This window comes from Ambystoma mexicanum, chromosome 13, assembly GCF_040938575.1.
Source record: "Ambystoma mexicanum isolate Mex_15411 chromosome 13, UKY_AmexF1_1, whole genome shotgun sequence".
In the NCBI taxonomy this organism is placed as follows: Eukaryota; Metazoa; Chordata; class Amphibia; order Caudata; family Ambystomatidae; genus Ambystoma; species Ambystoma mexicanum.
The window spans coordinates 105,631,146-105,650,179 of NC_090938.1; the positions used below are offsets into that span (position 1 = coordinate 105,631,146).

The 19,034-nt window shown below is 43.1% G+C and overlaps 1 protein-coding gene across 5 annotated transcripts in view; it reads right to left on the reverse strand.

The window, feature by feature from the left end:
- Positions 1–320: 320 nt before the first annotated feature.
- Positions 321–19,034, reverse strand: part of TRIM33 (tripartite motif containing 33) — a 1,358,766-nt gene continuing 1,340,052 nt past the window's right edge. For 3 of the 5 annotated variants that reach the window (XM_069633390.1, XM_069633394.1, XM_069633391.1), the window contains 2 exons: positions 6,556–6,606; positions 321–6,476 (listed from right to left, as the gene is read on the reverse strand). In XM_069633390.1, coding sequence (XP_069489491.1) covers positions 6,258–6,476; positions 6,556–6,606 — 270 coding nt within the window. In that variant the 3' untranslated portion in view covers positions 321–6,257. The remainder of the gene's footprint in view (positions 6,477–6,555; positions 6,607–19,034) is intronic. The other 2 variants (XM_069633393.1, XM_069633392.1) reach the window with 1 other exon arrangement.

The following is a 19,034-nucleotide window of genomic DNA, read 5'->3' on the forward strand; positions in this document are numbered from 1 at the left end:
ATTTTTACAGAGGTAACATACCAAAGGACCTGATATTTGAGTTTTCATTTGGCAGTGGCTACGAAACCCCCACAAAAAAGACTTTGCAAGTTTTATTTGCGAGTTTAGCATAGATCCACCTATAAGGATTGGTGGCACCAACTGCTTGCACTGTGTACAAACAGCTGTGGAAGCTTAGCAAAACCTCACTAAAGAAAGGAGTAAAAATGAGTACTTGTGTCTTTTGCTAAACTTCTGAGCAACCCAAATGCCCAACATATTCCATATGATTAACACAACCGCTTTACTTTCTACAGTCCAATGAGATGAGGCAGAGGAAATGCACTCCAAATTTGTTTTTTCTAATTTAATAGAAATAACCAAAACAAAGTGGTTTTCAAACAATGCTTTAAATGTTCTAGTACAACTTCTACAACACATTCCAGAGCATTTTAACAGAACATATTTACAGACTGCTACTAATTAAATAACAAGAAAAGAAACATCTTTTTACATTCTGGAAAAAACAAACCTGAACAATTCAAAACTGTAACATTGTTAAAAAAAAATTTAAATAGAAAGAAAATCAGTGAACAGCATTTTTCCACCTAAAAACCATACTGAAAAATGAAACCCAACTTCTGTATGTGCCAAACACACATTTCCAGGCTATCCTTTGGAAGTAGAAAAAGAATGCTATGTATTCAATTCTTCGATGTGTTTTATATAAAATAACAGGCTTTTAATTAGACAAAATTTATACATACGTTTATATACATTATTGTTTAGAGAATTTACACTTTTCCAAAACCAATAGGATGTTACAAGATGGGCACATGTTTTTGCCTATGATTAAAATGTCAGTCTTCTGCTACACCAAGGGAATGACAATGGCTTCAAAAATATGTTCGTACCTTTTTATGTACATCTAGTAATTAAAAACAGGAGATTCCGGATTCAAATGTCAACATTTGTAACTGGAAAAAGGATTCATTTAAACATGTACAGTGAAATTCTGATATAATACAAATGAACTGTAAACCTGTTTTGCATGCCACATAAGCATGAAGATATTCACACTGCCATGCCCTGGAGTGAAAAAAAGAGGCAAACCCATGTTGGGAGCGTTTAAGACACAGTAAACTCTTAACGGCACTGTAGATGTGACAAAAGGTACATCACCTACTCCTAACAGAATTCAACTTCCCCACACTTCAATTTGTTTAAATAAAAATAATAGGTCAGGTAAGCATGCACATAATATTTGAAAAGGTAACCACTGGATTATGCATACAAACGGGCCCAAACATTACGGTCCAAATAAATTGCATTTGTAAGATTAAGAATTTAACCTTGGACCACTTCATAACTGTTTTGAGTGGTCATCCATCCCTGATTGTATTCTTTGAATTCTGGAACTTGTTTTGATTATTCTCATTTTAAAAACAAGTGCCACAATTTCAAGAAAAGACAGGACCACAAGATCAACTCACACTTACCATGGGGACACTTGAACATGGTTTTATTGCATTCTGAAAATAAAAAAAAATATATGTAAAAAGTGTTGCTTCAAAAGAAAACAACAAGTCGATACCTTAATGAGACTAAACTAGGTTATTGACTTGTTGTCTGTTGGATCAACGTTTACAACGAATGACCACTACATAAAGCTAATCAAGCGGTTTTGAACAAATGTATGCTGGCAACACATTTCAGTTGAGAAAAAGTAAACTGATAAAAGGAATTCATCACTTGGGAAAAATTGTCACATTTGCCACCTGCAATTGTTCAGTTAAATGTTTATAAAACATTTATCCATTATTTACAGCAATCCAGTGTGGAATATGTATATTAACAGTGAATGCTACAATATCAAAGAAAATGTAGAGTTTACTGTTCAAATGTAAGTTGGGCAACATATGAAATCATCACAAAACATTAACAAATTCTCACCTATAAATAGATTTACAAAATGTAACGCTTAAAGGGGAGCATTACATCAAAATGCAACATATTTATGAAAAGTTCCATACATTTCTGGAAGTATAACAGGTTTCACGATATCAAGATCCCATTAGCCCAATCTTCTCACAAGAGAACTAGAGAATGTCAGCATTTGAGGCACAGTATCCACCATCAAGAGGATTTCAGCTCCACCTGCTCTGTATTACAGAACATTTAAAAACCTATCTTCTCAGCAGCAACTTGAAAACAAGCTAAAGACAGGGAAGCAGTACTGAATGCTTTTAGTTTTGGTGTGATTATACCTAATAACAAGTGTTTAAGTGATATGAAAATATTTAAATTAACTGCACTACCCGCTAATCACATTGCAGCTTACATGCTGAGAATAAAAAAGTCGATGTAATTTTTTCAAAGCGAAGGACATAAAATAAGTCATTTCTTTGGAGTATGGTAAGCAGAATGGCACTTGGAGTAACATGTCTGACCAGTGCTCAGAAATCAAAAGGTTATTCTGGTAAATGTCATTTAACAACCTTAAAATATAAATGTACAGATAAATTCATAGCAAACCCTTGTGATGATAAAATAAGGAACTATTGCTGTCACTACCTAAATGCTATTGGTGTACAGATCCCCAATAACTTTCACATATGCTTGGAACACTTACTGCTCACAAACTAAAGCAAATGTGCAATGGAATCTATTTAGATTACATTTTAAAAACCTGACATACGCATCAATTAACATAGCTAACCCGGAATGAACCAACTTAAAAAACCTGTTTGACGCGTTACCCTTTATTGTGCACTTTTGTAGTGAACCTTGCCTTTTTGCCTTTAATAAATTACAACAAAACAAAGGATAAACAGGATGCAATGGTGCTCTAGTCAAAATATCACTAACAAAAGAAACGTCATCCTTTACAGGTATGGCCTCCCATCTCATCAAATTACTATGACAAGTAAAGGTTTCTTCAATGAAATTCATGTCATTTATTTTGCATAGCTCACCGCCAGCATGTTTTAAGCAGGCTGTGAATGTGCCCTTTTGTTTTGCTCAGAGCCTGAGAACACGGACAAGTTGATTAAATACTATACTGATTAAAGTAAAAGAAATACAAACTCTAAATGGAGAGAATGAATGAGACATGAATAAAAACAATTCTACATTTGTGCATATGCTTCAACAGTGTATGCCACTTTGTAGAAAGTATTACTACCCAAGGATTTATTACTCTAAGAGTAGTAGTTTGAAACAGAGTATTCTAAAGATAGCACAATGTGCCACTTTATTCAAGTTGTGCATTTTCATGTTTAAGCACCAAGCAAAAAATATTGTGTGGTGGAATGAGTATTGATGGCGATTCATTAATGAACCATAGCAAAGGTGCTTACTTTGTGCACCAGAGAACTGGACAATCAAATAAGTGAATGGAGTATTAATGTTAGGTTATTATCAATTAAAGTCAACATGCTTTGAAATTGCATCAGTTAAAGAAAATCAATGGTTGTCCGGTCAAGGAGACACTACAATCTGTGCTTGAGAGAGCAATTACTTTACTGTCAATGCTCCCTCTTGTTATAGGGAGATATGGATCTCTACTGTGCTGCAGGGTCTTGTAGAATGGGATGAGCTGCACTAAATTCAGATGTTATCCCAGCCTGCAATACAAAATATTTTCTCATGATGCCAACTGAATTGGTGATCAATTAAAAAGTTGGATAATAAAACCATCCACATTTAAAAGTATAATCTTAATTCATTTTAAGCATGGGTTTGTGCCCAGATTAATTAAATCAGATATTTAGATAGAATTTGGAAGATGGATCAGAAAATGGGTATGAATACATATGACTAAGGGAATAAATTATATTGCAAAGAGTGGAAATCTTTTTGACAACTTAAAATGAATTCAAGCGGTATCCAATTTACAACCTCAAACTAACTGTTTTCCTTTAAAGGGAATACTCCCAATTAACTATGGGACGGTAAAGTGAGCTGTGATTTCAAAAAATATATACAAGTGCAATTCGGTTTTCCACTAATACAGGATTACTGGAAATGTCTGGCGAAGTATTTAAATGTAATTTATCAGGGACGGTATTGAAAATATATTCTCTTTCGATTAAAGAATACTGTATCATCTAATTAGTGCAACGCTTAATTATTTATCTTGTAAGGGCTAAATTGGGTTGATATTGACTGTCAACAGATTAAAAACTGGAATTTTAGCTGCGTTATAAAAGTTTAAGTTTGTTACCACAGAACGTAGGCAGATGATGGCCATCCTTGTTTAAACATGTGACTGATGGAGACATCTTCTTAACATCAATGTACACCAACATTGTGTAAGAAGATATACAAAGGGACTTCTAAAACACTATAAAATGTACAAAAATATTTTTCAAAAAATATCTTTTTTTAGTTTTGTTCATCACATCTTGCAAGAAGGTCTTTAATATGTATGCAAGGAATACTTATTCAATATGTGCATGGTTATATATGACCTTTGAAAGTTAAACAGGTTGCAAAACGGGTGAATGCACCAACAGAGGCAAAACATTAACGTTACATGTCTCACTCGCCACTTAAAAGGACCATCCTAAAATCCCAAAGAAATTGCCATGAAACCTGGAAGACAAACAAGAATCAAACAAACCAATATGATGTTCAATACCATTTGTGTAGATGTACTTCATATTACAAAGAATGGAAATAAATGTCTTCAGCATCGCGTGCCAAGACTATTCAGTAACTTGAGTGCTACGCAACCACAAATGCAAACTTAACCCTGTTAATTCTTCCAAAAGTTGGCCAGGTAATCATTTGTTTATAGGCCAACAAAACAAATCGCCCAGATAAATATGTAAACTCCTGCACCTTTTTCCTTCTAAAGTTCAAGTATAATTTATATAACAAATAGAAATCTCTCCTGCATTTGGTTTTTATGATTAACATGGTTAAGTGACTTGAATTGCTCATACTGAAAGACAAAATTTAAAGCGCTGTCCAACATTTGCTAGTGCAAGCAATGTTAAATGGCAAATGTTCCTATCAGAAAAAAAGTTGATTTTCACTTGTGCAGCTCTGCTTCAAAACTGTATGAAAGTCTTGCTTGCAGAAAAATGTGATTCTTCAACTATATCATTAGAAAGGATATGCATTTACCCTTCCAGCATTTCTTAAAAAAAAAGAATCCATTCTAAAGAGCTCACTGACAAAAGATTTAGAGTTTTAAACTGATCATACAAAGCTTCAAAATATTAATGCAATGTTAGAAATAGACTAAATTATTTTACAAATAAAAAGGACAAACAGTGAACATACATAGCTTACAAATGGTGCAACAAATGTTGCTGCTCCGTAAAAAGATTCAGCACACTATTTACAAATAAGACACAATAAGTACAAGAAATAGTACACATTTGGTAATCATCACGTTTTCTTTGCCAATAGTGGTCCATCTGGAAACTGACCACATCAATAGGGAAGACTGTATTCAAGCACACTTTCTCAAATTAAACAAATACAAAAGACTAGACATTTGACACAAATAGCCTGCCTCATTAAAAAGATAACCTGCCGAGATAATGCACATTTCACTGTCAAAGAAGCAATCTCTGACATGTGCATCACTGTAGCAGTATAGTACATTAGGAGATGATTTATAAAGGTATGCCAAGTAATCCTTTTGAGATGTTATATACACATTTTCTATCTACACATGGCTGAAAAAAATAGAACCATTTAATGATCATCAAGAAAGTTAGCTAGGCAAAACTACTGGACCTAAATGATGAATGTGTAAAAAATGTAAAGAAATCAGAGTGTTTAAAAGCCAAAGGGTTAAAAGTGAAACTCTTCCCCAAAATGCACAAGTTAATTTGAAAGCAGTGTTGTATTAGACTTTATATACACTGTAGTCCAGTGGCAATAGGTTAAATACAGTAAATACATATACTGGTCCAGTATTTCAGAAAAAATCAAAACTGTAGCATTTAATTATTTAGCTGTACATGTCAACATATAAAAATGTCTTCTCAAAGGAACATTTGCAAATCTTTCTGAAAACCAGTTAAGAGTTCACTTCAACATAATAGGGAAATTCAATAAGAGTAAAAAAAAAAAAAAATTACAATATATCCTTTTCCCTACAGTTGCATTTTAAAAACACATTTCTGTACAGTTTGAAGTCTAATACTGTCTACAAGCTGCCAACCTCTTCAAGAAGATGTCTCTGCATGTATGATGATATTCCAGGAACAATTAAATATGTTTTTTTTTTACAATAGGTACAAGTCCTTATGCTAGAGTTATTTAATATGTACAAGTTTGTCATCAGATTTTAGACGTTTTCTACGTGGCTGTACAAAGTCCTCATCAGAGTCATCAGTCACTTCTCCATCCTCCTCTTCCTGTTCCTGTTCCAATTCTGGTAAAGGTTGGAAGGTCCTATCCGGATAGATGTTCTTAAGTTTTTCTTCAAAATATGATGCTACAGCCTTCCCCGCCTGTGCCACTTCAGAATCCCCCTGAAAAGAAAGCACAAATATATTGAACTACTGTTAATAAACATTAATTCTCCAAGTTTTCATGGTCTGAAAATCTTACCTTCAAATTAATCTCTTGTGTTTCAGCATAAACTTGAACAACTTTCATCATCTAAAAAGGATACCAGAGTCAAAAAAAGTGAAATTATAATTCTGTCTAAAGTTGTAAAATTGCATAGGGGTTTAGAGTCAGTCATAACAGGAAAACAGGTTGTTATGACAAATATATTGGCTCTTGTTAAATATTAAAATGTCAATTTTATTAAAAAATACCCATATCATTAATAAATATCCTTTATCCGACAACCTTGCATGCCTCGTCTGGTTTATACAACTAACCAGTCTTCTAAAGGGAGGTTTTATGTAAGTGTACATTTACTTGCATGGCTTATATGCTTTATTTCAGTTTCCTAAATCAATTTTGTTGGTTCCATTTTTAAAACTTCGCTATCCTCTAAAGAGATTATGAAATTAACAAAAAAATGTCCAATCCATTTGGACAAAGCACTATACTTCAAAGCTCACAGAGGTTAAAATACCCAACAAAGCTGCACTAAGTGGAGCTTTTCAAATTGAACATTTTAGATATGGTTGGTAACCATGTGTGTTAAGGGCTTATTCCGACTACCATCTCAATTTTTAAATTTGAATGAAATACTTGCTCATAGACGTTGAAGTCCAGGCATGCAACACTGCTACCCAGTCTTCGCAATGCACATTAATTTAAGGGTTTGTTTGTTTAGAGTTTCCATTGATAGGAACAATATGGCTCAAGTCTCCAAAACACAATGTTTGTAAATTGTGTTTGATCTATCTAATTTTAGATTTTATACCCAGTTCATCCTTTTACTGTAAAAATCAACATGATGCCCTCACCCCACCCCTTTTTAGCAAACTTGAGGTAGAGCATTGTATTAACAAATAGCTGGTTTGCACTTTTTAGGATGGTATTCAATAATGAACCAAACCACGCGCCCATCTGACCCTTTAAATATTAATCTTAATTTTCTTTAAATCCTAAGCTTGTAGTACCAGCTAATAAATAACACTTTTAGAATTTAGCTTAAATTATTTCTGTAAAGATATTCATTGGGGGATGTATCTATATATCTGTAAGCCCTGAAGAAGCAGTTGCCTAAAAGATACTATGTACAAGTGAATTAGCCTAATTTCAGAAATGTATTTTGTTGTGCCAACAGTTTTTTGTTAGCTTAAAAGTAACATTAAACTTTTTACATGTGTGTGATGCTTTATTAGCCAAACAAGTGATCTGGAACAACAGTATTTGTAAAGCATGGCATAAGTTAAATAACCAAGATTCTGTCAGTTTCAATGTTCGCATCTCACAACTAAGTCCGTCATCGAAGAGTGTACATTATAGGTGCCTTATGAAATCATCAAGCTGTGAAAAATGATAATCCTACTAGGTGTTGCAAAGGATTTAACAATAAAATAATAGAATGGATTATCATTATAGAATTTCACGATTAAGGACAACAGACACCCTCAGAAGACACAATTTGTTTACATAATTCAGGGCTCAAATATGAGTTCACCAACACAACAAAAAGGGTCATTTGAGAACATACAGAGGCCCAAAGATAAGGAGTAGCCACAATGTAAATATACGTTACCCATGGTCAAATTGCTGTCTGGAATGCAATGTGAATGTGATTTGTGATGCCATACAATACCTTTTTTTTATTATCTGTTGAGAAATAACATTAAGCAAGCATCCCACATCTTTTTAAGGAGAACACAAATTAAACTGGTGCTTGGGTGAGACCCCTTATTGCCTATTTTGAAAATAAAGTCAGGTGGGACTCATTGTGCATCATCCACTGCAATGCTATGATGTAAAAGGTGAGTAAAGGAATAAGCCCCGGGCTGGAAAAAGTATAGCAAGCCATAGAAATGAAAATGAGATGGTAAACATATATTGAATACCAAATGGAATGTACAAGTGAAATCACACAAACTATAGGCACAGTAATGTATAACATGCCTAAACCCTGACAGAAAAGTAAATCAAGATAAATGAATATTCCGCTGCATTCCTTACTCTTTGTATGACTGAGTTTGCAATGAGAGTGTGGAGTGAATACTGAAAAAGTAAACCCAAAGTATCTAATTACTATTCTTAACTAAACTACCAAAAATACTAAGTTGCACATCGCTAACGATACAGTGGGGAATGTATTTTTAAAACATTTCAATGCATCAAATCCTTCAGTGGCAAAAAAATTAAAAGGTGAAAACAATTACAGGAGTACAAAAAACATCCGATTCTGTTCCTACTGTTCTCAGAACACCAAAATGCCAAAACAGAGTGGTAATTAAGAACACATCTGTCCTGCTTTTTCCTGCATGAAGCTAACTCAGGTGTTGGTCGTAGAAAGTTTAATCCCTGTTACATTTAACCACTACCAGAGTCAGACAATTTTCCAATTGTGTAGAGAATTTTTGCTTCACAAATAAACCCCATGATGTAGCTAGTCTAGTTGCTCAACATTTCTGAATTAACGCAAGCGTCTCAAATTAGGGAAATCCTCCTTGAAACCCATTTCTTTCTAATGTATTAAAGTAAAACCATACAAATATCAAATTAATCTGAGAAATTAAAATAAAGTGAAAAGGCAGCCTACGTCTGAAGAATAATTCTTCCATAGGAGATGGAAACCATACAAATGCTTACATAAACTGGACTAGGCATATTTAAACATCTTCAACATAGGTCAACCCCAGAAACTATAAAACAGAATACAAAAATCATTTTTCCAACAAGAGACATTGAAATAAGAGGCCCAAAACATTTCAATCTCTGTTCCTTGTTCAAGATTGGCACCCGATGCAAACAGTGTTCTCTAAGAATGTGTGGTGCTAAAATGAAACCAGTTTCTGCAGTCTGTTTGACTTAACCATTATATTGTTTTTATTATAGTTTAAACAAAAATGTTGAACTGAACCAAATTTGTCCCAAGACCGCCTAGAAAGGTGAGCAATTTTACAGAGTGATATTGACTAATTCCAAAACAGAATAAAGCTGTTAGAGATTAAGTTAGTATTGTGTTTACATTTTTCTGAAAAATCAAAAAGAAATAAAAAAAAAAAATCAGTGCTCGAATAAGTATGGAAATATCCCCTTGGAGTCCTGGGAACATGCATCAGACATTTGATTACATGAAGGGCACAAGGTTATTTACCCCTTTTTAAGAATCACCTCGAGGATGAAGGAATCTAGAACCAATGGCACATCACTGCCACCTTGAACTCAACTCACAACCACTAGTGCACACTTACAGGAATTTTAAACTGTAGTTCTGTGGAATTGCATGCAAATGTCTCCTTTAAGCAGATACCACACTGCCCTTGAAGACTGAGTTAAATGCATGAACAGATTTCGCGTTTGATAGAACAGTGAGCAGGGGAACAGAGAGGATTCATAAGAAAACATCCACGGTAATCCTTCAAGATGCACTGCTATACCTAGTTTTTTTCTTTTATACATTTGCTTTACTATCAAAAGAACAGATCATGTTGAAGCTATTAAAGTAGAGGGCGATAATTCAAGTTGCAAGCTACTAGCCAGACAATGCCACTCGCCACCTCAATTCTAAACATATGCACAGCACACCATTTCTTACTCACCAAGAGTCAAATATCACTAGTCAAGGCCAAGTGGTGAGCGCAAATTTTGCGCCACAATTAAATATTTCCATAACACAACAAAAAAGGTAAAACAGAGGATGGGATCAGTACATCAATGACCCTTTGTAAAGAGACAACTATCTTAGTAGGTCCATTTTGACAGGAACGTTGGTTCTGAGCCTGGATATAGACAAGCTGCTCAGTTTAGAGAAATACTCTGAATGCACATATTAAACCTAGCCAGTGATGGTAACCTTAAAGACAGCACAGCTAATGAAAGACCACTGAAGAGAACAGATCACAGTAATTATTATTAAGTTGGCATACTGCCAGACAGTTTACAACATTTAAACAGCACTTTTAAATCTGATCTGTCCAAATCTCTGCATAGCCTTAGAAAGTACTGCAGCACTGTATTTAAGATGTGTCTACACTCAACATACATAAACACCATTTACTCCTCGGAAGAGTCACAAGACCCTAGTGTTTTCAATCCATTGAAATGTTCCATGGTTAAATGATATACAAAAAGGTGAAGAGCATGCAGCAAGGTGGTACAATCAACTAGTTAGTCACAAGGATGCCGTCCAGTTAACATATGTACTCTAGTAATAAGAGGAAATTCTAGAAAGTGATCAATGGTATTGTGTGGAGTTATGAGGAATACAGATTTTTGCCTAGAGGCACACTATTTGAAAATCTTGCTGGGAAAACATGAAGTTTCTGAAAGATCATGGATTATATGCATGATCATAGAACTGGGCATTTTATCAGTATTCTTGAGAAACAGATTTCATCTGATGCTGATGGGCATTATTTCCATGCAAGAGGGTTCAGATGCGAGCATAGTAAGGCAAATTTGGCCTGTCGGATATCCAACTGCTACTGGCCAGATAAGTCTACTTTAGCAAAGGAGCAATGAAACTATGAACCAGCAGTTATAGGCCAGATACATGCCAACTGACACCGTCAAGACCATCTAAATGGCTTTAAAGAAAAGGCTATTCAACCTAGCTACTAATGCTTCAATCGGGAATTGAGGGAAGGAAAGTATTGTGGGGCAACAGGATCAACCACAACATCCTATATGTGGCTCAGCTATATACCAATAGATACCTTAAATACTAAAGGGAGCTGTGGCTAGAGTTCAACCTACAAGATGGAAAGCTCTGACCCCATTTTCATCTCAAACACGCAGGCTGACATCAGAAGCAGTGTTGATTCTAGTCTATGGTTTATCCACTAGAAAGTTGGGTAAGGAACAAGTTACTTACCTGTAACTGTTGTTCTCCAGCATGGGTCTGGCATGGATTCACATGCTCATGAATATTCCCCGTCGTCAGGCTGGGAATCCTCGGTAAAGAAAAAACCAGTATCAGTTTCGTTTCTGATCTGTCTTTCGTAGTAATAACCAATCACTGGTCTCTGCGTCATACTGACCACAGCCAATGACTGCCCTCTACCTAAGCACCGCCTCTGGCAGCCATCTTCAGATTTGGAAGCACGTGAAGTGGCAGTATGACCAAGTGAAGAGCCGCAGAGGGGTAGGCGGGAGGGTTCGCATGTGAATCCATGCCAGACCCATGCTGGAGAACAACAGTTACAGGTAAGTAACTTGTTCCTTCTCCAGCATGGGGTCTGGCATGGATTCACATGCTCATGAATAAAGAATACATAGCAGTACACACATGCACAACCAAGGGAGGTGGCAAAGGCTCAACATTAAGCATTGCATCAAACTCAACATTAAGCATCTTACCTCCTAACCAGGCTCACCTCAGGCGAACAGGTTGCGCAGCACTGCTTGGCCGACCCTGGACTCCTCCCTGGAATCCCGATCGACGCAGTAGAACTTCGTGAAGGTGTGCGTCGACCTCCACGTAGCAGCCCTGCATATGTCCAGCAGGGGCACACCAGAAAGGAACGCCGTGGTAGCTGCGATCGCTCTGGTGGAATGGGCTCTCGGACGGCCAGGCAGCGGTCGGTTTGCCAACCGATGACAGTACATGATACAGCCAGAGAGCCATCTGGAAATGGAAGCCTTCGAGAGAGCCTTCCCCTGATTGACAGGTCCAAAGTTCACAAAGAGTTGTGACGTCTTCCGAAAACACTTCGTGCGGTCCACGTAGAACTTCAGCGCTCTAGCCACATCCAGCGAGTGCAAAGTTCTCTCAGCCGGCGACGAAGGCGACGGGAAGAATACAGGCAACACCAAGGGTTCGTTGAGGTGGAAGTCCGACGGTACCTTGGGCATGAAGGAGGGGTGCGTCCTGAGCACTACCCTCGTGTCGTGAAAAGTCAAGTACGGGGCCTTGCAGGATAGGGCCTGGATCTCTCCCACCCGTCGTGCGGAGGTGATGGCCACAAGAAACGCTGTTTTCCACGACAGAAACTTCAACGGGGCCGAGTGCAGAGGCTCGAACGGAGGTCCCATGAGCTTGGTCAGCACCACGTTGAGCTCCCACGCCGGGGCCGGAGCCTTCACCGGCGGGAACGATCTGAACAGTCCCTTCATGAACTCTTTCACCAGACGATGAGACCACAAGGACGTCCGCTCCGTGGTTCTGGTGTATCGGGAGATCGCAGCAAGATGAATCTTGATGGACGCGTGTGCCAGTCCAGCTTTGGCCAGCGCCAGCAGGTACGGCAGTACTTGGGGAGCCGTAATCCGTAGAGGGTTAATCTTCTATGCGTGGCACCAGACAGAGAACCTCTTCCATTTGTGTCCGTAGCATTTAAGAGTCGAGGACGCCCTGGCCTTTGCAAGAACCTCTCTGCAGTCGGCCGGTATGTCGTATCCTCCAAACTCTAGCGCTGCAGGAGCCAGGCCTGCAAGTTCAGCGATTTCGGGTCGTGGTGGAGGATGGCGCCTCCTTCCCTGGAGAGCAGATACGCGTCCACCGGCAGCTTGATTGGCGGGGACGCTGACAAGTCCAGAAGGTCCGGGAACCATATCTGCCTCGGCCACGCAGGTGCGACGAGGATCATCCTGCACCGTGACCTCTTGAGCTGGTTGACGAGCCGGATTAGCAGTGGCAAAGGAGGGAACGCGTAGAGGAACAGGCCCTCCCAGGGGAACGAGAAAGCATCGCCCATGCTCCTCGCCTGGGGAAACCTGCTGGCGAACCTCCGGCACTTGGAGTTCGTCGCCGTCGCGAACTGGTCGATCTGGGGTGTGCCCCACCGTCAGAAGAGGCGATCCACTAGATCCTGCCGTAGTTCCCACTCGTGGCACGAGCGCAGCTCCCTGCTGAGTGAGTCGGCGATGGTGTTTTTTATCCCTGCCAGATGAAACGGCACCAGAAACATCCCTTGGGCGACTGCCCAATGCCACAGGTCCTGCGCCTCCTTGGACAGTGCTGGGGACCTGGTTCCGCCCGGTTTCCTGATGTAAAACATGGTGGTGGTGTTGTCGGTGAAGATCCTCACCACCTTGCCCTTGAGGGACGGAAGGAAGGACCTGAGGGCCCAAAACACTGCACGGAGCTCCAGGACGTTGATATGTAAGGATTTCTCCGTCGGGAGCCAAAGGCCTCTTGCGTGCAGATTTTCGGTGTGCGCTCCCCACCCTTCCAGGGAGGCATCCGTGGTCACTGTCTCCTGGTGGGCTGGGGTCTGGAAGTCCATGCCCGCCGTCAGATGCGCGCGGGTGCCCCACCACCGGATCGCTCGTCGGAAACTCTCGTCGAGTGTGATCCTTTCCTCGAAGCTGCCCGTCGTTTGGATCCAGCGCGTGTCCAGGAACTCCTGCAACGGGCGCATCCGGAGCCTGCACATGGGAATGAGGTAGATGCAGGAGGACATCATTCCGAGGAGGGACTTGATGGACCTCACCTTGGCCGCGTCGGCCACCAAAATCCGCTGCACCTTGCCCTGGATGGTCCTGGTCCTCTCCTCCGACGGGGAGGCCAGAAGGGACACTGTGTTGAGCCTCGCTCCCAGAAACAGAGCGTCTTGCGCGGGCTCCAGGTGGGATTTTGCGTAGTTCACGGAGAATCCCAGGTCCGTGAGAAGTTGGACGGTCCTTGCTGTGTGAACCACGGCGAGCTCCCTCGTCTTGGCTCGGATGAGCCAGTCGTCCAGGTAGGGGTAGACGTGGATCCCTTCGCGGCGCAGCTTAGCCACCACCGGTGCGAGGCACTTGGTGAACACCCTGGGTGCCGACCGTAGACCGAAGGGGAGGGCTTTGAACTGATAATGACGCCCTTGGACCACAAACCTGAGGAATTTTCGGTGCCCCTTCAAGATGGGAATATGGAAGTAGGCATCCTCCAAATCCAACGACGACAGGAAGTCTCCTTCCTCCAGCTGACCCAGGACGTGCTGGAGGGTGACCATCCGGAACTTTTGCGCCTTGATGAACTTGTTCAGACGTCGCAGGTCCAGGATGGGGCGCCATCCCCCCGTCTTCTTCTTCACGAGGAAGTATCTCGAGTAGACTCCGGAGCCCCGAAGCCTCTTTGGGACGAGTTCGATGGCGCCCTTCTTGAGCATCGCCTTCACCTCCAGGAGAAGTTGAGGGACGTGAAGTTCTTTCCTGGCCACGGGGGGACGCGCGGACACTTTCTTTGAAACTCGAGCACGTGGCCCCGGGCCAAGGCGTCCAGCACCCAACGGTCGGTGGAGATGGACTCGCACACGCTGACGAAGCTCGTCAGCCGGCCTCCCACCGGGGTGCTTCGGTGGGGGCCCGATCCCCCGGCCGGTTCAATCCTGCTTCGACGAGGCTTTAGCGCCTTGTCCTTGGCGACGACGGCGGGGTCCGCCAGACTTGCCTCGTCCTCTGTAGGCCTCCTGAGACGACGAGCGGGCTGCTTGACGGTAGGAGGAGAAACCGCCACCGGAACCTTTGGAGGCGCCCTTGCCTCCGCTGCTCCGAAAGGGCGTCCGTCGTTGTTGCAGAACTCCAAGGGCCCGGGCCGTCTCGGTGTCCGCTTTAATGGCCTGAAGGGAATCGTCCACTGTTTTCCCAAACAGGTTGTTCCCATCGAAGGGCATGTCCAGGACTCTGGTCTGAACGTCTTGACGGAAGTCCGTAGCCTTGAGCCATCCACGCCGCCTAAGGCAAACGCCGTTGCCCAACTGGCGGAATCCAGTGTCGGCGATGTCCGTCGCAACGGTAAGGCGTGGTCCGAAGCCACCTCACCTTCCTGCAGGATCTCCAGGGCCTCTGCCCTCTTGTCGTCCGGCAAGAAGTCCAGCAGGGGAGCCAGTTTGTACCAGAGCTCCCTGTCGTATCGGGCCACGATAGCCAAGGCGTTGGCAGCTTTAATCGTCGTCGCTGCAGACGAGATGACTCTGCGTCCCATAGCGTCCAATTTCTTTCCCTCGCCGTCCGGTGAGGAAGTCGATGTGGAGGCCACCCCCCCCCCCCGCTTTTTTCCTGGCCGCCGCGGAGACGACGGAGTCCGGGGTAGGCTGCGCCCGGAGGCACAGGGGGGCCGTGTCCGGGACCCGGTACTTTTTCTCGTACCGGTCTCTTCTAGCTGGTGTCGTGGAAGGGTTCTTGAGGAGGGTGAGGCCCTCATCCCAAATGTCGTCCAATAGAGGCACCGCGAGGACCGTCTTCCTCTTGGCCTCGCGCCGCTGATAAAGGAAACCTTCCTTCTTCTTCTCCTCAGGGCAGAGTTGGAAAAGCTTGGATGCCCTGGCGATCATAGAGTGGAACGATCTAATCTCGTCGGGCGGAGAAGCCCTGGTGGGAGGCGACGACGGTACATCCTCGACGTAAACCTCGTCGTCCGTACCCGTCGCTGCCGTGTCAGTCCCCGTATCATCCCCTCGGGTGGACGGGGAGGAGGGCTGGAAGGGGCGCGACGGCTGAAAAGGAGGTGGAGGGTGGATCCTTCTTCTCTTGGTAGGGGGAACACCAGAAGGTCCCGGTTCTGGGTCCCCCGACGGGAGAGGTTCCGTCGGCAACGGTAGTCTCGTCCTTATCTCTGAGCATAAGGACTGTATAGCCAACAAAATGGCCGCCGAGTTGTCTCGCGGCACTGGCAGAGGGGAAACCGACGGGCGATCAGGGGCCCCGTCGGTACCCTCGACGATGTCGTCGTCCCCTGCGTCGGGATCCATCCCGACGGGCCGGTCTTCTTCCACGCCGAGGCCGTGGCTTAAGACCTCGACCAGCTCCTCCTCCGAGGTTGAGGCCGAATCTACGACGACGCCCTGCCCCCCCCTTTTTCTTCCCCACGGGGGATTTCACGGGGGTCCTATCGATGGGCACAAAAGAGGACTCCCTCCGAGGTGGCAGGGAGACTCTGAGCCCCGAGGTCGCCACCACTGGTGTAGCCTCCACAGGCTGAGCCAGGGCCGCCGCGACAGCTTCGATAGAGGGCTTGGCCGGATGGATTAAGGCCTTCACCACCTTAGGTGCGCTCACCGCCTTATCCTTGAGGGGGGGGGGGGACACTGCCTCGCTCCCCCTCCGCCTTCGAGCTCGACCGGGGCCTCTCCAGGAGCTTCGCCGGGTGCTCGGCCTTCCTCTTACCCGACCCAGAGCGTTGGCTCGTGGTTGATGGTGCCGGGGAGGGTGCGCCCTGCCTGGTGCCCGTAGAGCCCGACCGTTCGGCGCTCCCGGTGCCAGCGGACTCGCGGTGCTTGGCCTTATGTTGGACCCCCGTCGCCGGGGCGTCCTCAAAGGTCTTAGAAGACCGCTCGGATTTCTTCCTCTTCTTCTCGCCGGACGGGCTCTTCCCTTCCAGCCAGTTGGCGAGACGTTGATGGCGGTCCTTCATGGTCCGCTCCGACATGTTGCCGCAAAACGCACAGTTCTTCTCCACGTGCGTCTTGTCCTCATGTAGGCAGTAAAGACAAAAAGAGTGTTCGTCCTCCTTGAAGACGTTCTGCAGCTGGCATCCAGGGCAGACCCTGAACAGCTTTCCGGGCGTCGAGCTTCCCTTCTCCTGGGCCATGACCGGGCCTGAGAAACTTCTGGAGTCCTCCAAAAGCGTAGCTCGACGAAATCTTGACCCTTGAGGGGCGCAGACGAATCCGAAACGGGTTCCCGTTGATCGGATGGAGAGTCGGTGGAGCTTGAGGCTCTTTTGACCGAAAAAACGAAGTTTTTGAGAAAAAACGTGAAAAAATAGCACTAACGCTCGAGAGCAATAGCACGAGGATCCCAACACATGAACGTGCGGTAAAAATCTGAAGATGGCTGCCAGAGGCGGTGCTTAGGTAGAGGGCAGTCATTGGCTGTGGTCAGTATGACGCAGAGACCAGTGATTGGTTATTACTACGAAAGACAGATCAGAAACGAAACTGATACTGGTTTTTTCTTTACCGAGGATTCCCAGCCTGACGACGGGGAATATTCATGAGCATGTGAATCCATGCCAGACCCCATGCTGGAGAACAGCTTCATCCAGACAAAATGTTCTTGTTTGTGAAATAACTTGACCAATGGAACGCAGACCTGAGCATTAGGATCTTCCAAACGAGATGGATAAAAATGTTAAAGTTTACATGGACAGGCTGGGGCAGCACATGTGCTTGAAGCCTCAGTGGACACTACTGATGACATCCTAATTGAAGAGGCGTAACTTACAAATGTCCAAAAGAAATATGAAGTTATGCACACTTTGTAGAGGAAAGTCTCAGGTTGGAAGGTCATTTACAAATAGTTTCCTGGCTCCATAATTAATTAGACACCCTTGATGAGTATTCCATTTTACTTCTTTTCAGACGCTGGTATTGGCAACCCACCCTACGGACCATGGGCAGAGAAGGGTCTCAATAGGTAAGAGGATGTTGATGCGGTATTGTAAACCCGACAGACCGCACACCTCTACAGGTGGATGAGTGGCTTATTGAAATTAAGAGATTGGCTGTAACAAAAAGGGTCACACAAGTTCTGGAGTTAATTACGGTTGTGGGCAACCTATGGAGTGCATCTTCAGTAGACCGTGTGACGCATAAAGAAAAACGAATTGAGATTCCTGCGGAGAGACAAATCTTTTGTACCTCTATTTCTGTTAAAAAAAAAAAAAAGAAAAAAAAACAGCACTAGCCTGACACTGAAGAACGTCCAAGATGCATCTAAAGGGGCCTTACCTCTTTTAGACAAACCTCAGAAACCCACAACTCCGCCCCGATTGAGTAACTCTGGGGCTCAGCTAACACCTCCAAAAAGATTGTGATGCCACTGAGTACCATCAGCCAGTCACCAGTGAAGAACCTGCAAAAAGGTGCTAAAGAGGACAAGTCCCTTACAGGGAAAGACCAACAGCAGCTGATTTCCTTTTCAAATGACTTGGGGGCTTTACAAACACCTTGCAAAACCACAGAGAGGACCGAATATAGTCTCCTTGAATGACTCATACTTTCTCCCAAACCTATTGAAGACAGTAGCCAGGGGCTAAAACCCTACATCTTTCAATTCCCAATGTACCATGATGGCTGCCTTAACCATCTCCTTGGGACCCTTCTTAAAAATATACGAGACCATGAATGAGAGCTCCAAAGACCAAGCAACCCTGCGTGCAATGATTCATTCTAAAATCATGCATATTGAATCCTCTATAACAACTCTCTCCAAACCAGAGTGGATCACTGAGGGGAATGTGCAAACACAATACAAAGAAAACTACAAGACGTGCTGGACTTAGAGAGCTGACAGAAAATGTTGATTAAACTCAGTCCTGAAATTGCTACAGCTAAAGTCATTAGTCCAAAAGAGAAAAGGAGGGGGGGGTCGTCATACAAGCATAACCCAGCCTCCCCTCACGCAACAAACGCGAACAATTCTAATTGTAACTTAACAGAATCTTCAAAACCAAGGGCTACTATCACAAGAGAGTGCTCAGTAGCAGCAAGAAAATACCTCATACCCAATTAGAAAGATAGCGAGCAAGATATGGAACCATCATCCCAGAGCATAGTAGAACCTAT